At 48.6% G+C, this 19,131-nt stretch overlaps 1 protein-coding gene across 2 annotated transcripts; it reads right to left on the bottom strand.

Moving 5' to 3' along the window:
• Window positions 1–206: 206 nt before the first annotated feature.
• Window positions 207–14,254, bottom strand: RNH1 (ribonuclease/angiogenin inhibitor 1). 2 transcript variants are annotated; one of them, XM_030950256.1, is made up of 10 exons: window positions 13,993–14,254; window positions 9,542–9,647; window positions 7,745–7,915; window positions 5,673–5,843; window positions 4,854–5,024; window positions 3,896–4,066; window positions 3,234–3,404; window positions 2,126–2,296; window positions 1,229–1,399; window positions 207–1,012 (listed from the first exon to the last, which is right to left on the bottom strand). In XM_030950256.1, the coding sequence occupies exons 2-10, from the start codon at window positions 9,625–9,627 to the stop codon at window positions 925–927; spliced, it is 1,371 nt and encodes a 456-aa protein (XP_030806116.1). In that variant the 5' UTR covers window positions 9,628–9,647; window positions 13,993–14,254; the 3' UTR covers window positions 207–924. The 2 variants fall into 2 exon arrangements, with proteins under 2 accessions (XP_030806116.1, XP_030806117.1); XM_030950257.1 differs by lacking the exon at window positions 13,993–14,254 and adding an exon at window positions 11,937–11,970.
• Window positions 14,255–19,131: the final 4,877 nt, after the last annotated feature.

Here is a 19,131-nt window from a genome sequence, read left to right as displayed (position 1 = left end):
GTGCAGCAGTTGCATTTTCTGTTGGAACAAGGGTTTGTTACAACTCTGGGCATGAAACCCCAGTGTCCCCTGAAAACTGAAATGTCTTCTAGGCTTGTTCTTTACCTAAAGCCTTGACTACGATCTTCTCCTGGCATGTTTCAGCTAGGGACTTACCAAAAACAAACAAGTAAACCAAGGTGTTGGTAGTGTTGCAGTTCACAAATAACTACATTGGTCTTAAAGGAGAAATATACAGATATATTTATTTTTATAAGTAGAAAAATTAAGTATAAAGTTCCTGTAGAACTACTCTTTGCCAGATCAAACATATCAATCATTTAATCATTTCCCATACTAGCAGAAATGCACACAGCATCTTTTGTTTGTAGGAAAATCACTTTTCAAAGGACATGAATTTTGACATTGCACAGCTGAACAGCTGCTCATTTCTTTTTTTTCTAGTGCCTTGGCCACCACTGCTTTTCCAAGAACCCTTTTAGGGAAAAGACAGGGGAGAGCTCAATTTTAGATTAAAAACATTTAGGTTTTTTTGAAAGCCTTCCCCAGAGACCTATCAAAAGCACCACCCAGTAACAATACAGTGGGTAGTTCTCTTGCCTTGGCAAGGAGCTCTCTTTAAAGCCCAACTAATTCGTTAGAAGGGATTATAGGATTAAAGAGCTCCTAAGGGCTAGAGACCCACTTCTACAAGACAGTAATTGTTTATATCAAGGATAGTGATGCTGCAGCTTTCAGGAGTCTCAGAGTTAGTACATCCAGAGACACAGAGAAGGCCGATCAGCTCCCCAGACACCCACTCAGGGAATCCACAAATGGTTTTGGTACAAGAAAATTCCCTATTAAGTTAATTAGTTTTACGTATGAAAAGTTCAGATGAAGAAGAGGACATTGCTTTGACGTTGTTCTGCAGGCAGTCACCACTCATGAAATGATCTTCACTTCAGGCTTGGACTCTTCCAAGGCTCTCAGTTCATCATCCACTTCAGAACTCCACAAAATGTCATACAAACTACACCAAAACAGAAAGGCAAGTGAGATTTAGTGAGCATCCTCCTGTTAAGGGAAGAGTCAGATGCACAACTGGCCAGTATAGGAAGGTCATATGCCAGGAAGGGCCCCATCTAGCTTTAAGAGCAGCCAGAAATTGGCTTTACAGCCCAGGACACCCTTAGTCCCTGACCAGCAGCAGCCTCCCACCCCTGCCAGGGCTACCGCCATCGCTCACATTAACTGCTGCACGTTGCAGCTGGGCTTCTTCAAGGCTTCACAGATCTTCCTGATGCCTTCGTCTTCCAGAGGGTTGTAGCTCAGGTCCAGCTCAGTGAGGCACTGCTTGGTGGCCATGACGGTGGCGAGGGTGGCACAGCAGCCTGCTGTCAGGTCACAGTTCCCCAACCTGCAGGGAGAGGAGGGAGAGGTCAGCACAATGAACCCTGGCTCCAGGAAACCCTGCCCACACCTGGGCAGCAGGTGTGGACATCCCCAGCATGGACCAGAAATTCTGGCAAAGATGGCATCTCCAAGACTTCAGCAGGGGCTGGCCTGTGGTCTTGCCACAGAGACAGATGCCCTCATGGTGACTGCTGAACACCTCAAAGGCCTCCCTAAAGCATAACAGCGTGTGGCTATGGACACAGGAGGAACCCATCGAAGTTATTCCCAAATTCACCATCATGCATCATCTTCTCTTATCACTATACTTGAGACTTGCACCTCTCTGAAGAGAGCAACTGAGGCCTCTCAGTTGATGACCAAGTAGCTTTAAGTGGTCAAAAGACACTTTCTGGGACAGACTTGCAAGTCTTACTGATGTCTCCCATGACCTGTCTGCTTCACTCACTCACTGTGAATTCAGGCATCAGAGCACAGCTCCAGCTTCTGTCCAACAGCATGGAGAGAACAAGCACAGAGCCCAGAGCTGGGCCCAGCTAGGAAGGGAACAGGCTCACGGGGAAGGCAAATCCCACCCCAGGGCTGGAGGTGATGCTCCAGCTGGCTGCCTGCTCCTTCTAGTGAGGCTAGACCAGCACTTGTGCTGGCACCCCTAAGGACCATGGAAGTAGAAGACAAAGGGTGAATTCAGACAGCAAGAGAGAAGACAACTTCTGAGAGTGCACCTTACCAGAGGGACTGGATGTTGCAGCTGGGGTGCATCAGCCCTTCACACAGGAGCTCCACACCTGCATCTCCCAGCTTGTTCTCACCTATGTGCAGTACTTTCAGGTGCTTGTTGGTGCTGAGAGCAGAGCTGACAGCCTTGCAGCAAGCAGTGGTGAGCCCACACTCCCTAACCCTGCAAGGCAAAAGCGAGATGAGATCTAGGTGGGTCACCTAGAGACTATCAGGCACCGTTCACTTCTTCACATTTATTTAACAGGAGTCCAGACAGTGGGAACAGAGGCACCAGGGCTTTCCTGCAATCACTGTACTCCTCTCAATGCCTATCTGCTCAGTCCTTTCTAGGCAGCACCTCTCCCACTCTTTGTGTGGGATGTCTGTCTTGGAGCGTGCACCTAGGAAAGGCACCTGCCCAAGAAGCACAGGACCAAGGAAGGAAGAAGTGTGCTGCTCTAACAGTCACTGTTGGCTCCACTGTGCACTCCTGAGGCACCCCACTGACTTCCAGGCCACCAGGGCAAGAACCCAGCTGGGGGCAGGAGCTGAATCTGCAATGCAGGAAAATTCAAGTTCTAAGTGAAAGAACAAATTTCTTCTCCTAGACCATCCCAGCCTAAAAGGTAAGACAGTTAACAGGACAGGATGATGAGAAATGTTTAATGTCACTAGAGCTTTCTTTTGTCTCATTAGTGAGAGAGTTTAGCTCCAGTGGAGAGAGAGCCTGAGATATCTGATTACAGCATTCATTTTGCTATTCCATCAGGCCTTTCAGACTTCAAAAGTCTCTTAACTGTCATTTGTTGCATGATAAAACAATTAATTAGAAGTTCTGCAAGTGATGCTTGGTCTCCTTTCGGTTTTAACAGGATAACTGTGATGGGGCACATCTTCAAAGTGTCTATGAGTTTAGAAATACAAATCCTTTTAAAGTCTTTAAGTCTAGAAAAGCCCTTTTTAACTCTATAAATCCTTTCAGTAACAACCAGCAGGAGTTGCTTATGGAACCATCACAACTGAGGATCCATCTGGGTGGGCATTACTTCACCTTACATCTTTCTTCAGTGAGGCCTCCAAAGAAGGCAGTAGATATGTGAAACTTGACAGCAGCTCACCATAGCTCCTGAAGTTTAGATTTGGGATCCTTGAGTGCCTGACAGAGCATTTCCATCCCTGAGTCTCTCAGGTTATTGTCTATCAGACTGATCTCTGTGAGGGTCTCCTTTGTACTGATGAGTCTGGAGAGATCTTTACAGCTAGCACTTGTGAGATCACAATCCCATAACCTGCAGGGAAGAACAAAATGTTATTTTCTCCCAAGAATGACTTAGATTAGAAAACAGAGTCCTGTTTTAGTATTCTGAATTTCTGGTTACGTTGTCTCATTTTCTTGTATCCTTTCATACATCATACCACACAGCTTCCTCCTTTCCTTACTTTCCACTTGCTGCACCAAAAGCTCTGCTTGTAACACACAAAAAAAGAAACAGAAATATGCAATTCTAGTAGACAGCTGACTCAACTGGAAGCCAAGACAATGCCATCATAAACTTCTATTTGCCCTCTCACCAGAATTTGATCCAAGCAATTTCAGTGTGGTCCTACTTGTTCATGGTGTTCTCCACCCAGTTTTTGGGAATTAACTGATTTGCAGCTGAGACACTTTTTTGACCATAATGGGTAAATGAGAAATTTCCACTTTGGAGCAAACTAGCAGCACAACCTAAACAGCTCAGAAGCTGCAGAAGGAATATAAGAAACCTCTGCCCACCCTTACCACAGCTTCTGGATTTTGCAGCTAGGATGCATCAGTCCCTGGCACAGCAGAGCCAGACCGGAGTCCCCGATCTTGTTGTCCCCCACAGAAAGATCCATCAGAGATGACTTGTTCCTGAGAACAGCACTAATTTCCATACAGCTGTCGCTGGTTATGCCACAGTTCTCCAGGCTGCAGGAAAAAGCACAGTTGGAGTTGCTGCTCCAGACCCACCCATGTTAGATACACCCCAATACCCCAGTTCAGACTGGGAAGGGTCTATGGGCTGGTTCCTTGCTGCAAACCAGTGCAACTCAGCCAGGCACTGCTACATCCTCCAAGGTTCAGAGAAGATACAGATGTCCAAGATGGGACTCAGGGTGAGGCTCTGCTCTCTGCTCTTGCATTTCATGAGGCTGCAGGGCACTTTGACCCAGCCATTCATATGCATTAATGCAAGGATCATTCTTGCCAAACTTCCCTTTTTATCAGTTATCCTTTCTAAGAGGAACTTTTGGCAGCATCACACAGTGAGTCCCTGCTGAGCCAACCCCTGCTGAACCTCAGAGGCAAGATAAAATGAATTGTGCTTTTCCCAGAAAGTTCTTCACAGGCTTTACCATAGAAATGAGGCCAAACCCAGCACCTTTGTTTTGTAGCAAAAAAGGGCTCTGAATAAGTATACTCAACAGGCTGGTAATTCCAGTTTAAGAACTAGAGCTACTGAGGGTGATTGTTCCTCTGCTCTGAGACACAGGTGAGCAGGCTCCCTTAGTAAGTGGTGGTTTAACCTGGAGTGCCAAAAACCCCAAAACTGAAAGACCCAGACGTTTGTGTGCAGTTTCCAGTTACATAAATCTGAGCCAGCCAAAAATCTGGCCGAGATTTCAAACATTCCTGACAACAATTTTTCCTGTCTATGGATGGTGTGACTAGCAGCAGCACTAGTTGCCATTAGAGATGACCAGCTCTTCCTTACTGTAGTAGCTCCAGGTTGCAGCTTGCCTCCACCAGGCCCCGGCACAGCTGTTTCACAGCTGTATCTCCCAGCGTGTTGTTGCTCAGGCTGAGCTCCTTCAGGGTGGCCTTGCTTTGCAGAGCAGCATTGAGAGCTTCCACAATATCAGCTGTGAGCTCACAGTACTCCAGCCTGCAAGAAGAAAAGAAGTCCAGGAAAAAAGACAACCCTCCTTACACATCCTGCTACCAACAAGAATCAGCTGAGCCTGGTGTGTGTTAGCCAGGGCAGAAAACATGCCAGTGTGAGTTGAGATCAGGCAATGCATTAACCAGACATAACTGTAAGCTTTTAACAGCATCTCTCTGCTCATTTCAGGAAGCATTAATTCTTAAACTAGATCCCAGAGGACCCTAGCAAGACCAATTTTTACACTAGGCCTCCCATTAAACCAGTGTACAGGCAGCTTGGAACACAGGGCTGAGTTCTGCACTGCAACACCATCAAGAGCCTCAACTCTGGGCCTGCCCAGGGGAAGCTGGGGGCTGCAAATACACCCAGGTCCTGCTCAGTCATGAAACAAGGACCAAGGGCAGCAGAATCTGATGTTTCCTGGGCCTCTGAGAGGTCTTGCATTTACAGCCACCACTGCCAGAAGGGCTAAACAAAGCCTATGGGAACACCTGACTTCCAAACCCACAAGATCCACCTGCATGAATAAATAAGACAATTTCAAGTAAAACAAGAACAAATTCACACCTGGCACCAAAACTCCTGCTTGTGTCAAGGGAAAAGCAAGCATGGCCTGTGTGATGACTGAAAAAGCCAGTGACTACTTACTGCAGCTTCTGCAGCTTACAGCTGGGGTTCATCATCCCTTGGCACAGCACCTTCACTCCAGCAGTTCCCAGCCTGTTATCCCCTACATGCAGCTCTGTCAGGGATGGCTGGGCACTGAGGACAGAGCGCAGGGTCTCACAGCTGGCACTTGTCAGGTTGCAGTTTTGCAGCCTGCAGGACAGAGACAACAGGGGAGAGGGAAATGCACTCCTAGAATTACAGAGGTTCTTCTCAGAGAGCTTTATTTGCTGAGGTTGGAGCTCAGAAAGGACACCACACCTCTCATGGTGTGGAAGTGGTTTGTCCAGTTTGGTACCATTATTCTACAGCTGTGCCATAATAATTTATCAACTACACCTGTGCCACAAACAACAGCTCGCATGCTTACTTCAATGTAATCACTCATCCAGCATCTCCAGCAGAATAAGGACTCACCCTCTAGGTAGCCCCACAACCGGTTTCTAGAAGTGGTTTAAATATCAGGAGGCTGACCCCAGAGATAAAGATGCAAAGGCATCTTATGATTTCTTGCCCCCTCCAGAAATGTGATCCAGAGTCAGTAGAAGTTAAAATCTCATCCAACCATGGATATAATTTAGTTTAATGGTATAGTACAAGAAGGATCTATGAAGTTGATCCTTCAGCACTCAGGCTTGGAGAAGTAGCATAGGAACTGTGCTAGTATTGCTGTGGGGTGTTTATAGAATTATTAGATAAGACTTTAGAGCAATAGAGAGGTGTTGTGCAGGGAGGTTTGACTTGGGTTTGCTTGCTCTTTTATTTCCTCTTATTTATTCTTCTTTATATTCCTCTTCCTTTCATTTCCTTTTTTTTTGTTTTCACTTTTATTTAAGGCACCTTATCACAACCCCAAAAATGGACAATGTTTTTCCACAGAACTGAAAAACCCAGACTGCTGCTTGAGCATGTGGGGAAATCTGAAGCCTAGGGCAAACTCTCTGAAAATTTACTTAAGTCTTCCAGTACAGAGTACCACAGTTACTTCTTGAAGGTCCATTAGAGAGCTGCAGTTTCATCAGCTTCACAGTCAACTTTCTTTCTATTTGCCTGATTCCTCATTGCAGGCGGCACAGGGACTTCAATATCTGAACCAAAAGTCATATTATTTTTACAAGGTAGTGTTCTGAGGATCCCAGATTCCTCTCAGGAGTTGGAGGACTCCTGCACCCTGCAGAAGATGCTGAACAGAGAAGGCAGAAGCCCTCTTTGAGGGCTTCTGAGGGGCAGAGGCAGCAACCACTGGCTTTGACTAAAGCTCCTGCACCAGGGATGCTGAGGGAAGCTCACTAATGCTACAATGTGGTGGAGTGCCTCCATAAAATGTCTCCCAGAGCCAGGGAACTCTCCAGTTTGCTGCATTCTGAGGATCACTGAACGATGACAGATCCTGGGCTGGCACGCCCACTCCCCAAGGCTCGACCTCAAAGGCATCTGATCTGAGTCCTTCACTGAATTTAAGGGGAATTTTCCACAGGTGAGCACTTTATACATACTCCTTTAGGTTTGTGTGCTTGTGAGTGGGAATATACTGTAGCAAATGAACTGTGACTGTTATTGTCCTAGATTATTAAGTACTTTAGATATGTAAGTTAGGCCTGTGAGTTACTGTTGCATTATAGTAAATTCTATAGGAACCTTTGTTAAATTGTTTAACCCAAGCTATTAATGAAGTGCTGTTAAGTTTAAGTGCTGTTAAAACTTTTAGGCCTAAAGTATTGGTCCAGTCCAGAACTCAGTTTAGCAAGGATTCTGAACCTTGAAATTCAAAAAGACTGTCTTCTTTATTCACCCTTTCCTGTCCTCACCCTTCCCCCTTCTCCCAGCCTCCATGTAGATAATTCTTCAATTGACATTGGTTATTGACTTTAGATTTTTGTTTGCTTTTTCTCTACGTGCTTTAACCATCTAGTACGTAGTAGAGTGAACCTTGTCAACAAATTGTTGTGCTTTCACTTTTATATTAAACCTGCCTTTGCCAGTGATTCTTTAAAAGACCTCAAAACACTCATTTGTGACAGCATGATAGAGCAAGACAATCAATGGAGCTTTACCATAACTTCTGTAGGCTACAGCTTGGGGTCAGCAACCCTTTACACAGGTATTCAACACCTTCATCTCCCAGCTCATTGTTGTTCAGCTTCAGCTCTGTGAGGGATGGATTTGTATTGATGATGGAAGAGAGATCCTCGCAGTTACTGCTGGAGAGATTGCAATCATCCAACCTGAAAGACAAGGACAGAAGGAGCACTTTAATCCTCAGAGTTGCTCTGCTCTCCCAGGCTGGAGCACTGCTCATGAAAGCAGTGGGCAAAGTTCCTGTGGTTCCTGGGATGCCTCCATAAGTATGTGCAGGACCTGCTGGGTGTTGCATGGCCCAGACCAAGGTGTGTTCTGGGCTGCACCACAGGATGGGCTGGAGGGCAGCTTCCCAAGCCTTGCTCCTGCTCTGTGCTGCACAGAAGAGGGCACAAATCATCCCCTTACAGCTGGAGGAAGTGCCTCCACTAAAACAGTGACAGTGACAAACCACCTGCCAGCTTACAGTGTCAGACTGGTTCTGCACTGAGAACTGCAGCCAGCCCAGACACCCATCAGCAGGTTGGTGTCTTGCAGGTGAGTCATGCTGGTTTGCACCATCTCCCTCCAGCAGGAATCTCAGCACACAAACCCTGAGTTTGCAGTTTGGCAGCAGCTTCCTCCACGGGATACCAGCATTCTTCTAGGTATTACTGAATGGATGAGGATGAATTTAATTGAAATGAGAACCAAGCAAAGGATCAGGAGCACAGGACAGCCAGGGAGGTATAGAGGGAGGCAGAAAAGACACAGAGCAAAAAGAAGGTGTCATTAAGAACAGTACAGGCCCAGGCACAGCCACAGCCAGGAGTGCCAAAAGTTGCCTGGTCATTTCTCCTTAGACAACAGTATGAAAACTGAGGCTCTATGAGGGTTCTCCTTCCCTCCCCCTGCAAGAAGACATGGCTTCCAATGGGATCATGTTCAACACTGATGAAACAACCCCTGCAGCAGTCAGCCTTATCCATTGCCTCTGGAGCAGCCCAGCAGCCCTGCCTCATGCCACTGCCTTCTGCCACCCAAGGCAGGCCTTGGGAAGTCACGGCCAGGCCCATTAAGCTTTGCCTGCAAAAGGCTCCTTTGCAAAACAAAAGGAAGTTGCCCTCACCAGGTCAAATGCCCTCCGAGGTACTGCTGGCATGAAGTGGCTCATCCTCTCCAGCCCCAGCAGGATGATGCCATCCCTTGAAGTGTAAGTTCCCAAACAGCAGAGGGGAAAGATCGCAGTAGCAACTCTTCTGGGCCCTGTCCTACACCTTACACCCCAGGAGATGGTTCTCTCCCATTGTTTGCTCAACAAACAAGGCTGGCACTTCTGATGGTCAAGTGAAGAACTAAAAGCTGATGGCATGTGGCTTGTACTTGACTACTGAAGCCAAAATCACTTGACAGCATCAAGCCTGCAACCCAAAGAGTGTGCAACCCAATAAGCACAGAGTGATGTCTTCCCCCTCTTGAGAGACAAAGGCAGAATAACCAAAATGGTGGTCAAATATTTAAATCACATTACCTAGCTGAGCCCTATGGCACAGCAAAAAACAGGGCAACATTACTTCATACCAAAAGATATTTATCTGTAGTTTAAAAAGCTTTGCAAGAGGATGAGGATTTACCCACCCTTTAAATTAACTTTCTGGATAAAAATAGGTAGACTCATTCCTGTTGCTGTGCAGTTTCTAAGTCCCAGGTCAAACAGTTCTGAAGATGAAAAACACAGGAAAGAAATGCAACAGTTCTTACTCAAAAGAGAGAATATGCAACTAGTTACTTACCTGATGGTTTTGCAGGATTTCATTGTGGTCAGAAGTTCAGCCCATCTAGATGGGCTCATCTCTTCACACTGGATGTCAAGCTCCATTTTGACAGTTGAGATAACACCTGAAAATTAAAACAAAATAAAACCACCTTTTTTTTTAAATTGACTGAGAAGCAATGATGTTCTTCAATCCCCCCAGCTCTCAGCCATGAGTCATACTGTGCAAAGGGGACAGATTATAATTTTCCAAAACCTGCAAACACCAGTACAAGGTCAGGAGAGTTGGAATGGTTTTGTCTGGGACTTGGGAAGCCTTCCTCTGAGAGGAAAAAAGAACAGGAATCCTGAAGAGATACGGCAAAAGCCTGTTATCTGGAAGCTGCTTGTGTGAGAATAAGACATTCCCCTTCCCCCTCCAAGGGAGCTTAATAAGCAGAAGGAGATTTATAGAGGCACTGGTGCTCCTCACTACTGCACTGCTGAGCCACACAGACACCAGCGGGGCATACCTGACCCGTTGTGGACCCTCAAGCTGTACTTAAAATTGGGGTATTTTTGAGAGAATTTGGGTGAATGAGGACGATGAGCATGAGAACTGCCTGGGCTCAAATTAAAAATCCTGCTGGGCATGTGTCTGTATGTGAGAAGTGGAACTTGCATGGATGGGAGAAGTGTTCCTCCACAATTCCATATCCAAGGTTTGAAAGATCACTCTGGTCGGGCAAATGCAAGTACAGAGAAGCTGGTAAGCAGATCTTTTTTTTTCTTTGGTCTGCAGTCAAACTGCATTTCTGAAGTGATGTAAACACAGCGTTGTGCAGAACAGCTCCAGATAAACGTGCACAATGACATGCCAAGGCCAGTAGCTGAGCCCTAGGTTTAGTCTACAAGGGATGGGGTTAAAAGCAGCGCTGCAGTAGGTGACAAAATGCAGCCTTGGACTCCTGGTTTGCCCAACATGACTCAGACTACGGAGCATGAAAAAGAAATAATCCCTGAGCTATCCCATCGGAATGTGAGCAGTAGGCAGCTACCATCTTCCCTCCTTGCAGTGCCCTCCTGCCGCCGTAACATCGCGGGGATCCCAAAGCGGCTTTTCCCGGCGGCCAGCCCGGTGCCAGCGCTGCCGTCAGGTCGCGCCCACAACAAACGCGGCACCCACGTGGGGCGGGGCGGCGCTCGGCAGCCGCGGCCGGACCGGGACACGGCGCCAGCGGCATCGTGAGCTCAGGACGTGCTCGGCCGCTGCCCTTCCCTTCCCAACGCGAGCGCTGCCGGGAATCCCGGCCCACGGCCTCCGTGGGACCGCACCACAGCCCCACGTGTCGCGGGGCGATGGGGATCGGAGCCAGCGGCGACACCCGAGGGGACGGTGGCAGCCGGACTGTCACAGCCCTCCCTCCCCCACAATTCCATATCCAAGGTTTGAAAGATCACTCTGGTCGGGCAAATGCAAGTACAGAGAAGCTGGTAAGCAGATCTTTTTTTTTCTTTGGTCTGCAGTCAAACTGCATTTCTGAAGTGATGTAAACACAGCGTTGTGCAGAACAGCTCCAGATAAACGTGCACAATGACATGCCAAGGCCAGTAGCTGAGCCCTAGGTTTAGTCTACAAGGGATGGGGTTAAAAGCAGCGCTGCAGTAGGTGACAAAATGCAGCCTTGGACTCCTGGTTTGCCCAACATGACTCAGACTACGGAGCATGAAAAAGAAATAATCCCTGAGCTATCCCATCGGAATGTGAGCAGTAGGCAGCTACCATCTTCCCTCCTTGCAGTGCCCTCCTGCCGCCGTAACATCGCGGGGATCCCAAAGCGGCTTTTCCCGGCGGCCAGCCCGGTGCCAGCGCTGCCGTCAGGTCGCGCCCACAACAAACGCGGCACCCACGTGGGGCGGGGCGGCGCTCGGCAGCCGCGGCCGGACCGGGACACGGCGCCAGCGGCATCGTGAGCTCAGGACGTGCTCGGCCGCTGCCCTTCCCTTCCCAACGCGAGCGCTGCCGGGAATCCCGGCCCACGGCCTCCGTGGGACCGCACCACAGCCCCACGTGTCGCGGGGCGATGGGGATCGGAGCCAGCGGCGACACCCGAGGGGACGGTGGCAGCCGGACTGTCACAGCCCTCCCTCCCCGCGTCGCTCGGGCACTCTCCCGTTTTACCCCGCCCGGATCGACAAAGGGTTCCTCCCCCAGTCCCGAGTTCTGCACCTTCCTGCGAGCCGAGGGGGGATCCCGTTCGGGGTCCCGGCCAGCGGCCCGGTCCTATCCCGGGGCACTGCCGCCACCGCTGCCGCCCCTGCCCGGTTCCCCCCGCACCGCCGCCTCCCGCGCCGCCAGCAGGGCTTTTCCCTCCCAGGCTTTCTTCCCTCCCTGCTCCCTCCGGCCCGGCCCGGCCCGGCTCCCCAGCTCCTACCGCCGTGCCGCCACCGCGCAGCTGCCGCCGGCTCCGGCCCGGCTCCGCCTCGTATCGCGGCGGGGAGGAGCAGGATCTGTCCCTCCTCCCCTTTTTCCCTTTCTTCCCCCTTTTCCTCTTTCTCTGCCTTTTTTTTTCCTCTTTTCCTTCCATTTTCCCCCTCTCCCTTTTTTCCTGCCCTCTCTGACACTTAATGCCCTTTCCCCTCTCTTTTCCATTTGTCTTTCCCTTTCTTAATTTTTCCTGACTTCTCCCTGCTTCCTGCCCCCCTCTTCTTTCCCCCTTTCCCCTTCTTTCTTTCCCCCTCTACTCTCCTTTATCTGTTTCCTTCATATCTCCTTCCTTCCTTTTTCCTCGATTCTTTTTTTTCCCTTTTTACTTTCTATTTTCCTCTCATATGCTCCTTCCTTCCTTCCTTCCTTCCTTCCTTCCTTCCTTCCTTCCTTCCTCCCTTCCTCCCTCCCTTCCCTCCCTTCCCTCCCTTCCCTCCCTCCCTCCCTCCCTCCCCTCCCTCCCTCCCTCCCTCCCTCCCTCCCTTCCTTCCTTCCTTCCTTCCTTCCTTCCTTCCTTCCTTCCTTCCTTCCTTCCTTCCTTCCTTCCTTCCTTCCTTCCTTCCTTCCTTCCTTCCTTCCTTCCTTCCTTCCTTCCTTCCTTCCTTCCTTCCTTCCTTCCTTCCTTCCTTCCTTCCTTCCTTCCTTCCTTCCTTCCTTCCTTCCTTCCTTCCTTCCTTCCTTCCTTCCTTCCTTCCTTCCTTCCTTCCTTCCTTCCTTCCTTCCTTCCTTCCTTCCTTCCTTCCTTCCTTCCTTCCTTCCTTCCTTCCTTCCTTCCTTCCCCATTCTCTCTTTTGTTCCTTTTTCTGCCCTCTTTTTTTCTGCTATCTCTCCTCTTACTCTGAATTTCCTCTTTTTCATCTCACCAACTTTTCTAAATTTTGTTCTCTTTTCCTCCCTTTCCTTTTACTCCTATCTCCTGTTGCCCTTTTTTTTCCATCTACCCTGATCTCCCTGATGCTCTTCCCCCTGAGCTGGAACATTGGGATACACAGGAAACAAGCCAGGAGAAGGAGAAATCCCTATAATGAGGGGATGCATAAAGGCTGGGAGTATCAAACATAAAATGAGGTAGTGTACCAACCAGCTGGCAGGGCAGCCTCTGCTGTGTGCCAGGACCTGGAGCAAGATGGGAATGCAGGCAGGTCACCCAGGGCAGGGGCACTGGGGCAAGGTCTCTGCTAGGGGAGATAGGACTTCCCCAGGGAGCTCAGAACTAGGAATTGTGTGAACTGGAAACAACAAAAATATCCTCAGTGGTCTCCGTGACTTCCAGTTTACAGACAGCTGTGCATGGGGGCCAGCTTGGAGAGCCTGGGAAGTGCCTGCTCCCTATCCCTGTCACCAGTCCTATCCAGGACGCGTTCCCTCATTAGTGCAACACGCCGGGCAGAGAGCTGCACGTCGCTGGCACAAAGGCCTCTCTCTCTGAGCTCTTTGGAACGAAGCTGTGACAGCAGTGGAGGATGGGCGCCTCGGGCTTGTGCTGTGCCAGGCCTGCTGCCCTCCCGGGCTCTCTCCGTGTCACTGCCCGCAGCCGACCCCAGTGACCAGCGGCTGTCCCGCACACCCGCCCCGAGGCAGGGCGAGGGTGGCAGCGCTTGGTCAGGGCTGGAAGGCATTCGTCATCCCTTGGCTCGCTTCCTCCTCCGCCTGCCGGCTACTCCCTGTCTCCCTCCCTATTGTTTCCCGGTAGTTTTAGCCCCGGTAAAACCTCATTCAGATTTTCACAAGACGGAACAAAGAAAGGTTTTGAAGTGCCGAGAGGCACTAGGCAACAGCCCGATTTGCCTTCCTCCCTCCACTCCCAAAATCTCGGCATCTCCCCCAGTTTTTCCTTCCTACCAGCACCCTCTTCCCATAACCCTGGCTCACACAACAGTTCAAGTAAGCCCAACCAGCTGTTCCCTACAAAGCAGGGCTTTAAAATGGTTCCGTGCTCCTCCCCGGAAAGCAGGAGGGAAAGTTTCGGGAGTTTCAGAGCTGCTTTTGCCGCTGGTACGTACCTTGCTGTTGTCGGTTCTGTGCGGGAGCGAGGGGGGCCGAGCTGGCGCCTTCCTGCTGCCGTTACCACGCAACCTCTGCTGTCGTACACACGGTGCCTGCTAGAGGGAGGGAAACAGTTTTGGGCTCTGACGGCTTTTTTCCTCCCGTGGCAGCTCTTCAGGGCCTTGCAGAGCAGCACTGTGCACACAATTGTGTCTGGCCTGTGATGAAGCAAATGTTGCAAAAAGCTCCTGATGGTGACAGAGGCAGCTTTTACTTCTCACACCGGATCATGTGGCCACTTGCCATGGTTTAGCCCAGAGCAAGGGAGTAGTTGCCACTGAAGGATCCATCGGAAAATGAGGCCACTGCAGTGTTGAAGTGTGGGTAGAGATGATGGAGTTTGCATAGTCTCTCCATTCTCCAGGCAAGCCTGTCCTGCCAGGCCTAGGAGTGATGCTGAGCACATTAGTGCCTACCTGTCACATTACCTGGGGGTTCTGCATCCCTCTTCCCAGCAGGGGCTAGGATGCAGGCAGCTCCCTGCTTCTGCACAAGCTGAATGCTCACAGTGCCTGGAAGGGTCCCTTGAGCACAGCCCTGTTGTGTCTGCCTAAAACTGCCCCTCAGCAGCAAGCATGGACCTCACTCCTATACCTCCTTCTCCTAAATTCCCACTGGCTCTTCTCCTCAAGGAAAACCCTGCCATCACTCAAGCTGCATTGCACAATAACTGTGGGTTGAAGTAACCTTCCTTCTTCCCCCGTTCTCAATGGTGTGATGATGAATTAATGTTTCAATAGCCAGCAAATGATCCAGTAGCAGAAGGACAGATTTGTCTTTCCCTCCTGTGGCTGCAGATGCTGACAGAGATGATGGTAGAATGATAACCTGGGAAACAGAGCCTTTGTTGAATCACAGGAGAAACATTAGAGGCTCTCCCTCCAGCTGCTTTTATTACCCTTCTCCTGGAGGAGATGGGAACCAATCACCAGGAGAGCCTGATGAGCTAAAACCCACCTTTCTCAGTGCCCAGAAGAGAGTTGAAAGCCAGAGAATTCATCTCTTCCCTACTTCCTCTCAGGGGAATCCACACAAAGAATTTGCTAGAACAGTCCTTGTGCTTCTGGGTCTGACCTGAAACCTGCTGAAGCACAGGCAAGAGCTTGGGGATGCCCCCAGCTCCCAGCTTTGGTGCTTGTTAGGATGCTCCCTGGCAGGTAAATGAAGGGGATGCTGAGGCTGGTGAAGGATGTCTCTGCCCTTTTTGCTTCACATGATGCTTTCAGGAAGACCACCAGTGTTAGGAAGAAAGTTTATGCTGACAGGAGATCCCCTGGTCAACCAGGCAATTTGAAGTCGGTGCTTGTCATTCAGCCCAACAGCAAAGGTGTCATTGCCTATCCAGCCACTGCTGGCATCTCTCTGCTCTTGGTTCCCGCTTCGCTGCACTTATCAGGAGTCTCTAAAGGACAAAGTCTAGTGTTTGTTAGAGGTTTCAGAGAGGTTCATGTCACGTGGGCCTTCCGTAGACCTCCTGCCCTGGGCAAAGCACCCAATACACTCTGGTCTGTGTTGGTGAAATATTAGATTTATAGGCCAAATAGCCATGCCAAAAGGTTATGTACTTCTGTCTCCCATGTCAACCCTTTGGCTGCCCTCACTGCAGGGACAACAAAAGGCATCTCTGGAAAAATCTATTGCCCTTTCCCCAGCAAGCAGGACAGGCCATCCTGCTCATTGAGATACACACAGATCCAGAGGAAATGATACAAAATGGGGCTGAGAAAGCCAACAGCAAACACCAGTGAGAAATACCTTGTATGTCTTGCTGCAGAAACAGTGGAAGACTCCTGGCATGGAAGGCATGCCTATTTGATTATTTGTACAGACTGAGGCTGATTCCTTAAAGATGCCTCCAGGAGTGTGGCAGTGCCATCTGCCCTGTGTTCCCCTCTTTATCACAATTTCCCATTATCCTTTCTGAGTTCATTCAAATTTATCTCCTCTTGTTTTAGATCCTCTCCCTCTTTTGGTCTTTGTAGCAGGGAGGGAGAGCCCAGTGATGCCCATCTTGCCCCTGCTGCCTTTGGGCACAGCTGGCATGAAAGCATGAAGTGCAGGTCTTCTGTCCTGGGATCTGCATTTAAGATTATTTCATTTTAAAACTAAATTTATGCACATAACCCTAGAGTAAACTTAGAAAAGAATACTTAAATTAAGACCATTAGTGTAAACTGAAAACTCTGCCTCTTCCCCTTCTAGCAGTTTCCTGTTCCATCTTCTCTGCTCTTATGATGCCTATGTGCATATACTTAATGGTAATTAAAGACAATAAACTTCTAAAAGTAGTGACAGATCTTTTTCTAACTTGACTATGTGATCCCTACCAGAAAATTCATTCCATAAATTCAGCTGTGGAGATCAAAACAGCAAGTTGTAAGCATGTGCCGAGCTCCATTTGTTGCAGTGAGTGATTTGTTTATATCCTACTTGATCCTTTGCTGGAAGCCATTTGTTCCTTGAGCTTGTGTGTGCAAACTTGAAGTAAGGCTTTGTAGGGTGAGGAAATGCAAAACTTGGGTCATTCCTGAAGAGTCAGTGGGCTGATTAAGCACTGGGGAGCAAAGTAGCTGTGGAGCTAGAATGCAGAACCTGACACTGGCTTAACTGATGCCTCAGAAGCTAAAAAAAAAAAAAAAAAAAAAAAAAAAAAGGAGGTCAATAAACAGGTGTTGGTAGCAAGCTGTTAGTGAGGTGGCTGAGCAAGGTTTGGGTTTTTCAGCAAATACAGGCAATAGCTCACCCTGACTTGCATGCGTGCACACACACATATGGATGTTCCATACTGTGGCAGCTCATTATAGATTCCCACAAGAAAACCATTAGGGAGGAAATTCTTGCTGTTGTGATGTGGTCGCCTTGTTCTTGTAAAAGAAAAGCTGTTGTTTCCATTTTGCACTGGTTTTGGTTTTTGGGGAGTGGAGAGCATTATAATGAAATAATGCTGTGAGTGTTTGTGTAATATTTTATCCCTGTGAATACAGCCTTTCACAGTGGGTCCAGCGAAAATGGAGCCCCAAAAAATGGAGCTTCCCAGATATGTTCATCAACCAACACACCTGCAGAAAAAGTACTGTCAGAGGAATTTTTCTCACATCCCTGCTTTTCTTCTTCATCTTCTCTCAGCCTGCCGCAGTGTTTGCCTACCCGTCTGCAGAGGGCGATGCAGCATCAGTTTGACCAGACTTATGGTCCTCTGGTTTTCCCTCATCCCGAAGTTGCCCTTGGTCCCCAAGACATTGCAGGGGTTGAGGGCTGAGATGGGGCCACAGCTAGAGGGGAAAACGAGAGGACCAGAGCAGAAACACAGGTGTATTTCACAGCGCAGTCTCTTCATGCCAGCTGTGCAGCAGCTGATGAAATGGGAGACTGGAATGGATTTCATTTTCCGGTTAAATCCTGCTGCACAGGAAGACTTGAATAATTTGCTGAAACTTTGAAGGCCACTATAGGGACAGCTGGTTATTTCATTAGTTTGTACAGGACTCAGAAGTGTAAGTTTAAATCAACTTTAAAAGGCAAGAATGAAATCTTGAAGTGAAAAGAACCCCAACAACCATATACTTATCTGGTTTTCAGACTTCAGTTTGCATGTTAGCACTGCCTTTTTGCAGAAGGGAATAGTAGGTGTCCTCTGCCAGTAGAGGCATGTCTCTCTAGTCTCCATGAGAATACCCATGAGAATTCATGGGTATTTGTGCCCCAAAAATCACTTTGTATCCTAAAGTCACGATGGTTGGAAAAGACCTCAAAATGATCATGTATATCCATTAACCCAGCATCACTGTGTTCATCACTAAACCATAGCCCAGAGTTACATCCCCAAGCCTTTTGAACACTTCCAGGGATGGTGATTCCAACACTTACCTGGGCAGCCTGTTCCAATGCCTGACCATCCTTTCAGAGAATACTTTTTTTCCTAGTATCCAATCTAAACCTCCTATGACACAACTTGAGGCCATTTCCACCCATCCTGTAACTGGTAACTGTGAGAAGAGACCCCTTCAACCTCACTAAAACTCCTTTCAGGTAGTTGTAGAAGTGATGGGGTCTCCTGAGCTTCCTTTTCTCCAGGCTAAACAGCTCCAGTTCCCTCAGCTGCTCCCCATAAGACTTGTGCCATAAAAAAACCCACTGCATCCTCTCTTTAATCCAGTTCTTCCTTGGATTATCAGAATTAATTTGCTGCAAAGGTTTGGGGGTGGGATATTTTGGAGTCTCCTCAGGTATAGGGTGGGGGCGGTGAGCAGTTGAAAGCTGAATTTCATTCTTTGTCATTGAAATTTGCCAGAAAGGTCATTTCCTTATGCATATAACTGAGGAAAGTGCTCAGAATTGTTTTCTTCCATTGATTCCCAGTTCAGTTTGTGGTAGGGATGGAAATCCTGCCAGTTGAGTGTAATCCCGTTTTTTTCCATGATACGTCATCAATTTTTAAAAACAGCTTCTCTTTTTTTAAAAGCTTTTGGTTGTTCGTTGTGGCTTGTTGTAGTAGAATAGATGGAGGATGTGAAGCACTTGCTTGAACTTTGCACCTGGATAAATTCAGGGAGCAAGGTCTTGACCTTTTTTTTTAATAAATGGCACCTACATCAATGACTCCTTGAGGTTTTTTGATTTCTTCCTAAATTTACAGAAGACAAACAAGTGTTTTGGCTCTAGCAGAGGCCTCCAGGTGAAGGGATCTCTAAATGCTTTCCTGCTCTTGGGGGGGATGAGAGAGGAGGGGCTGGGGCCAGAGCTGTGTGGGAAGAACTGGATGCAGTGGGTGCTGCTCACTGTTGTGGCCTTGCCCAGTGTTCAATAAGGAAACAAAAGACCCTCTTGGATTGCCAGGAGTACACAGGCAGTGTTCTGCCTGCCTTAAGCACGGGATGGGCAAATGTATCTGTGTAGCTGTACTGGGAGCAGGTGAGGTCACTCACTCTGCTGAGCCTGGAGGAGACTTAGGGGAGACCTCAGTGCAGTTCCAGCCTCCTTGTGTGGGCAAGAGGAGGGACAGACATTGATCTCCTCTCTCTGCTGCCCAGTGACAGGACCAAGGGAATGGCCTGAAGCTGTGTCAGGGCAGGTTTAGGCTGGGTAGTAGAAAAAGG

Source organism: Camarhynchus parvulus, chromosome 5, assembly GCF_901933205.1.
Source record: "Camarhynchus parvulus chromosome 5, STF_HiC, whole genome shotgun sequence".
Classification (NCBI taxonomy): domain Eukaryota; kingdom Metazoa; phylum Chordata; class Aves; order Passeriformes; family Thraupidae; genus Camarhynchus; species Camarhynchus parvulus.
The sequence above is the reverse complement of the archived record's forward strand: the minus strand, read 5'-3'. Positions and strand labels throughout refer to the sequence as shown.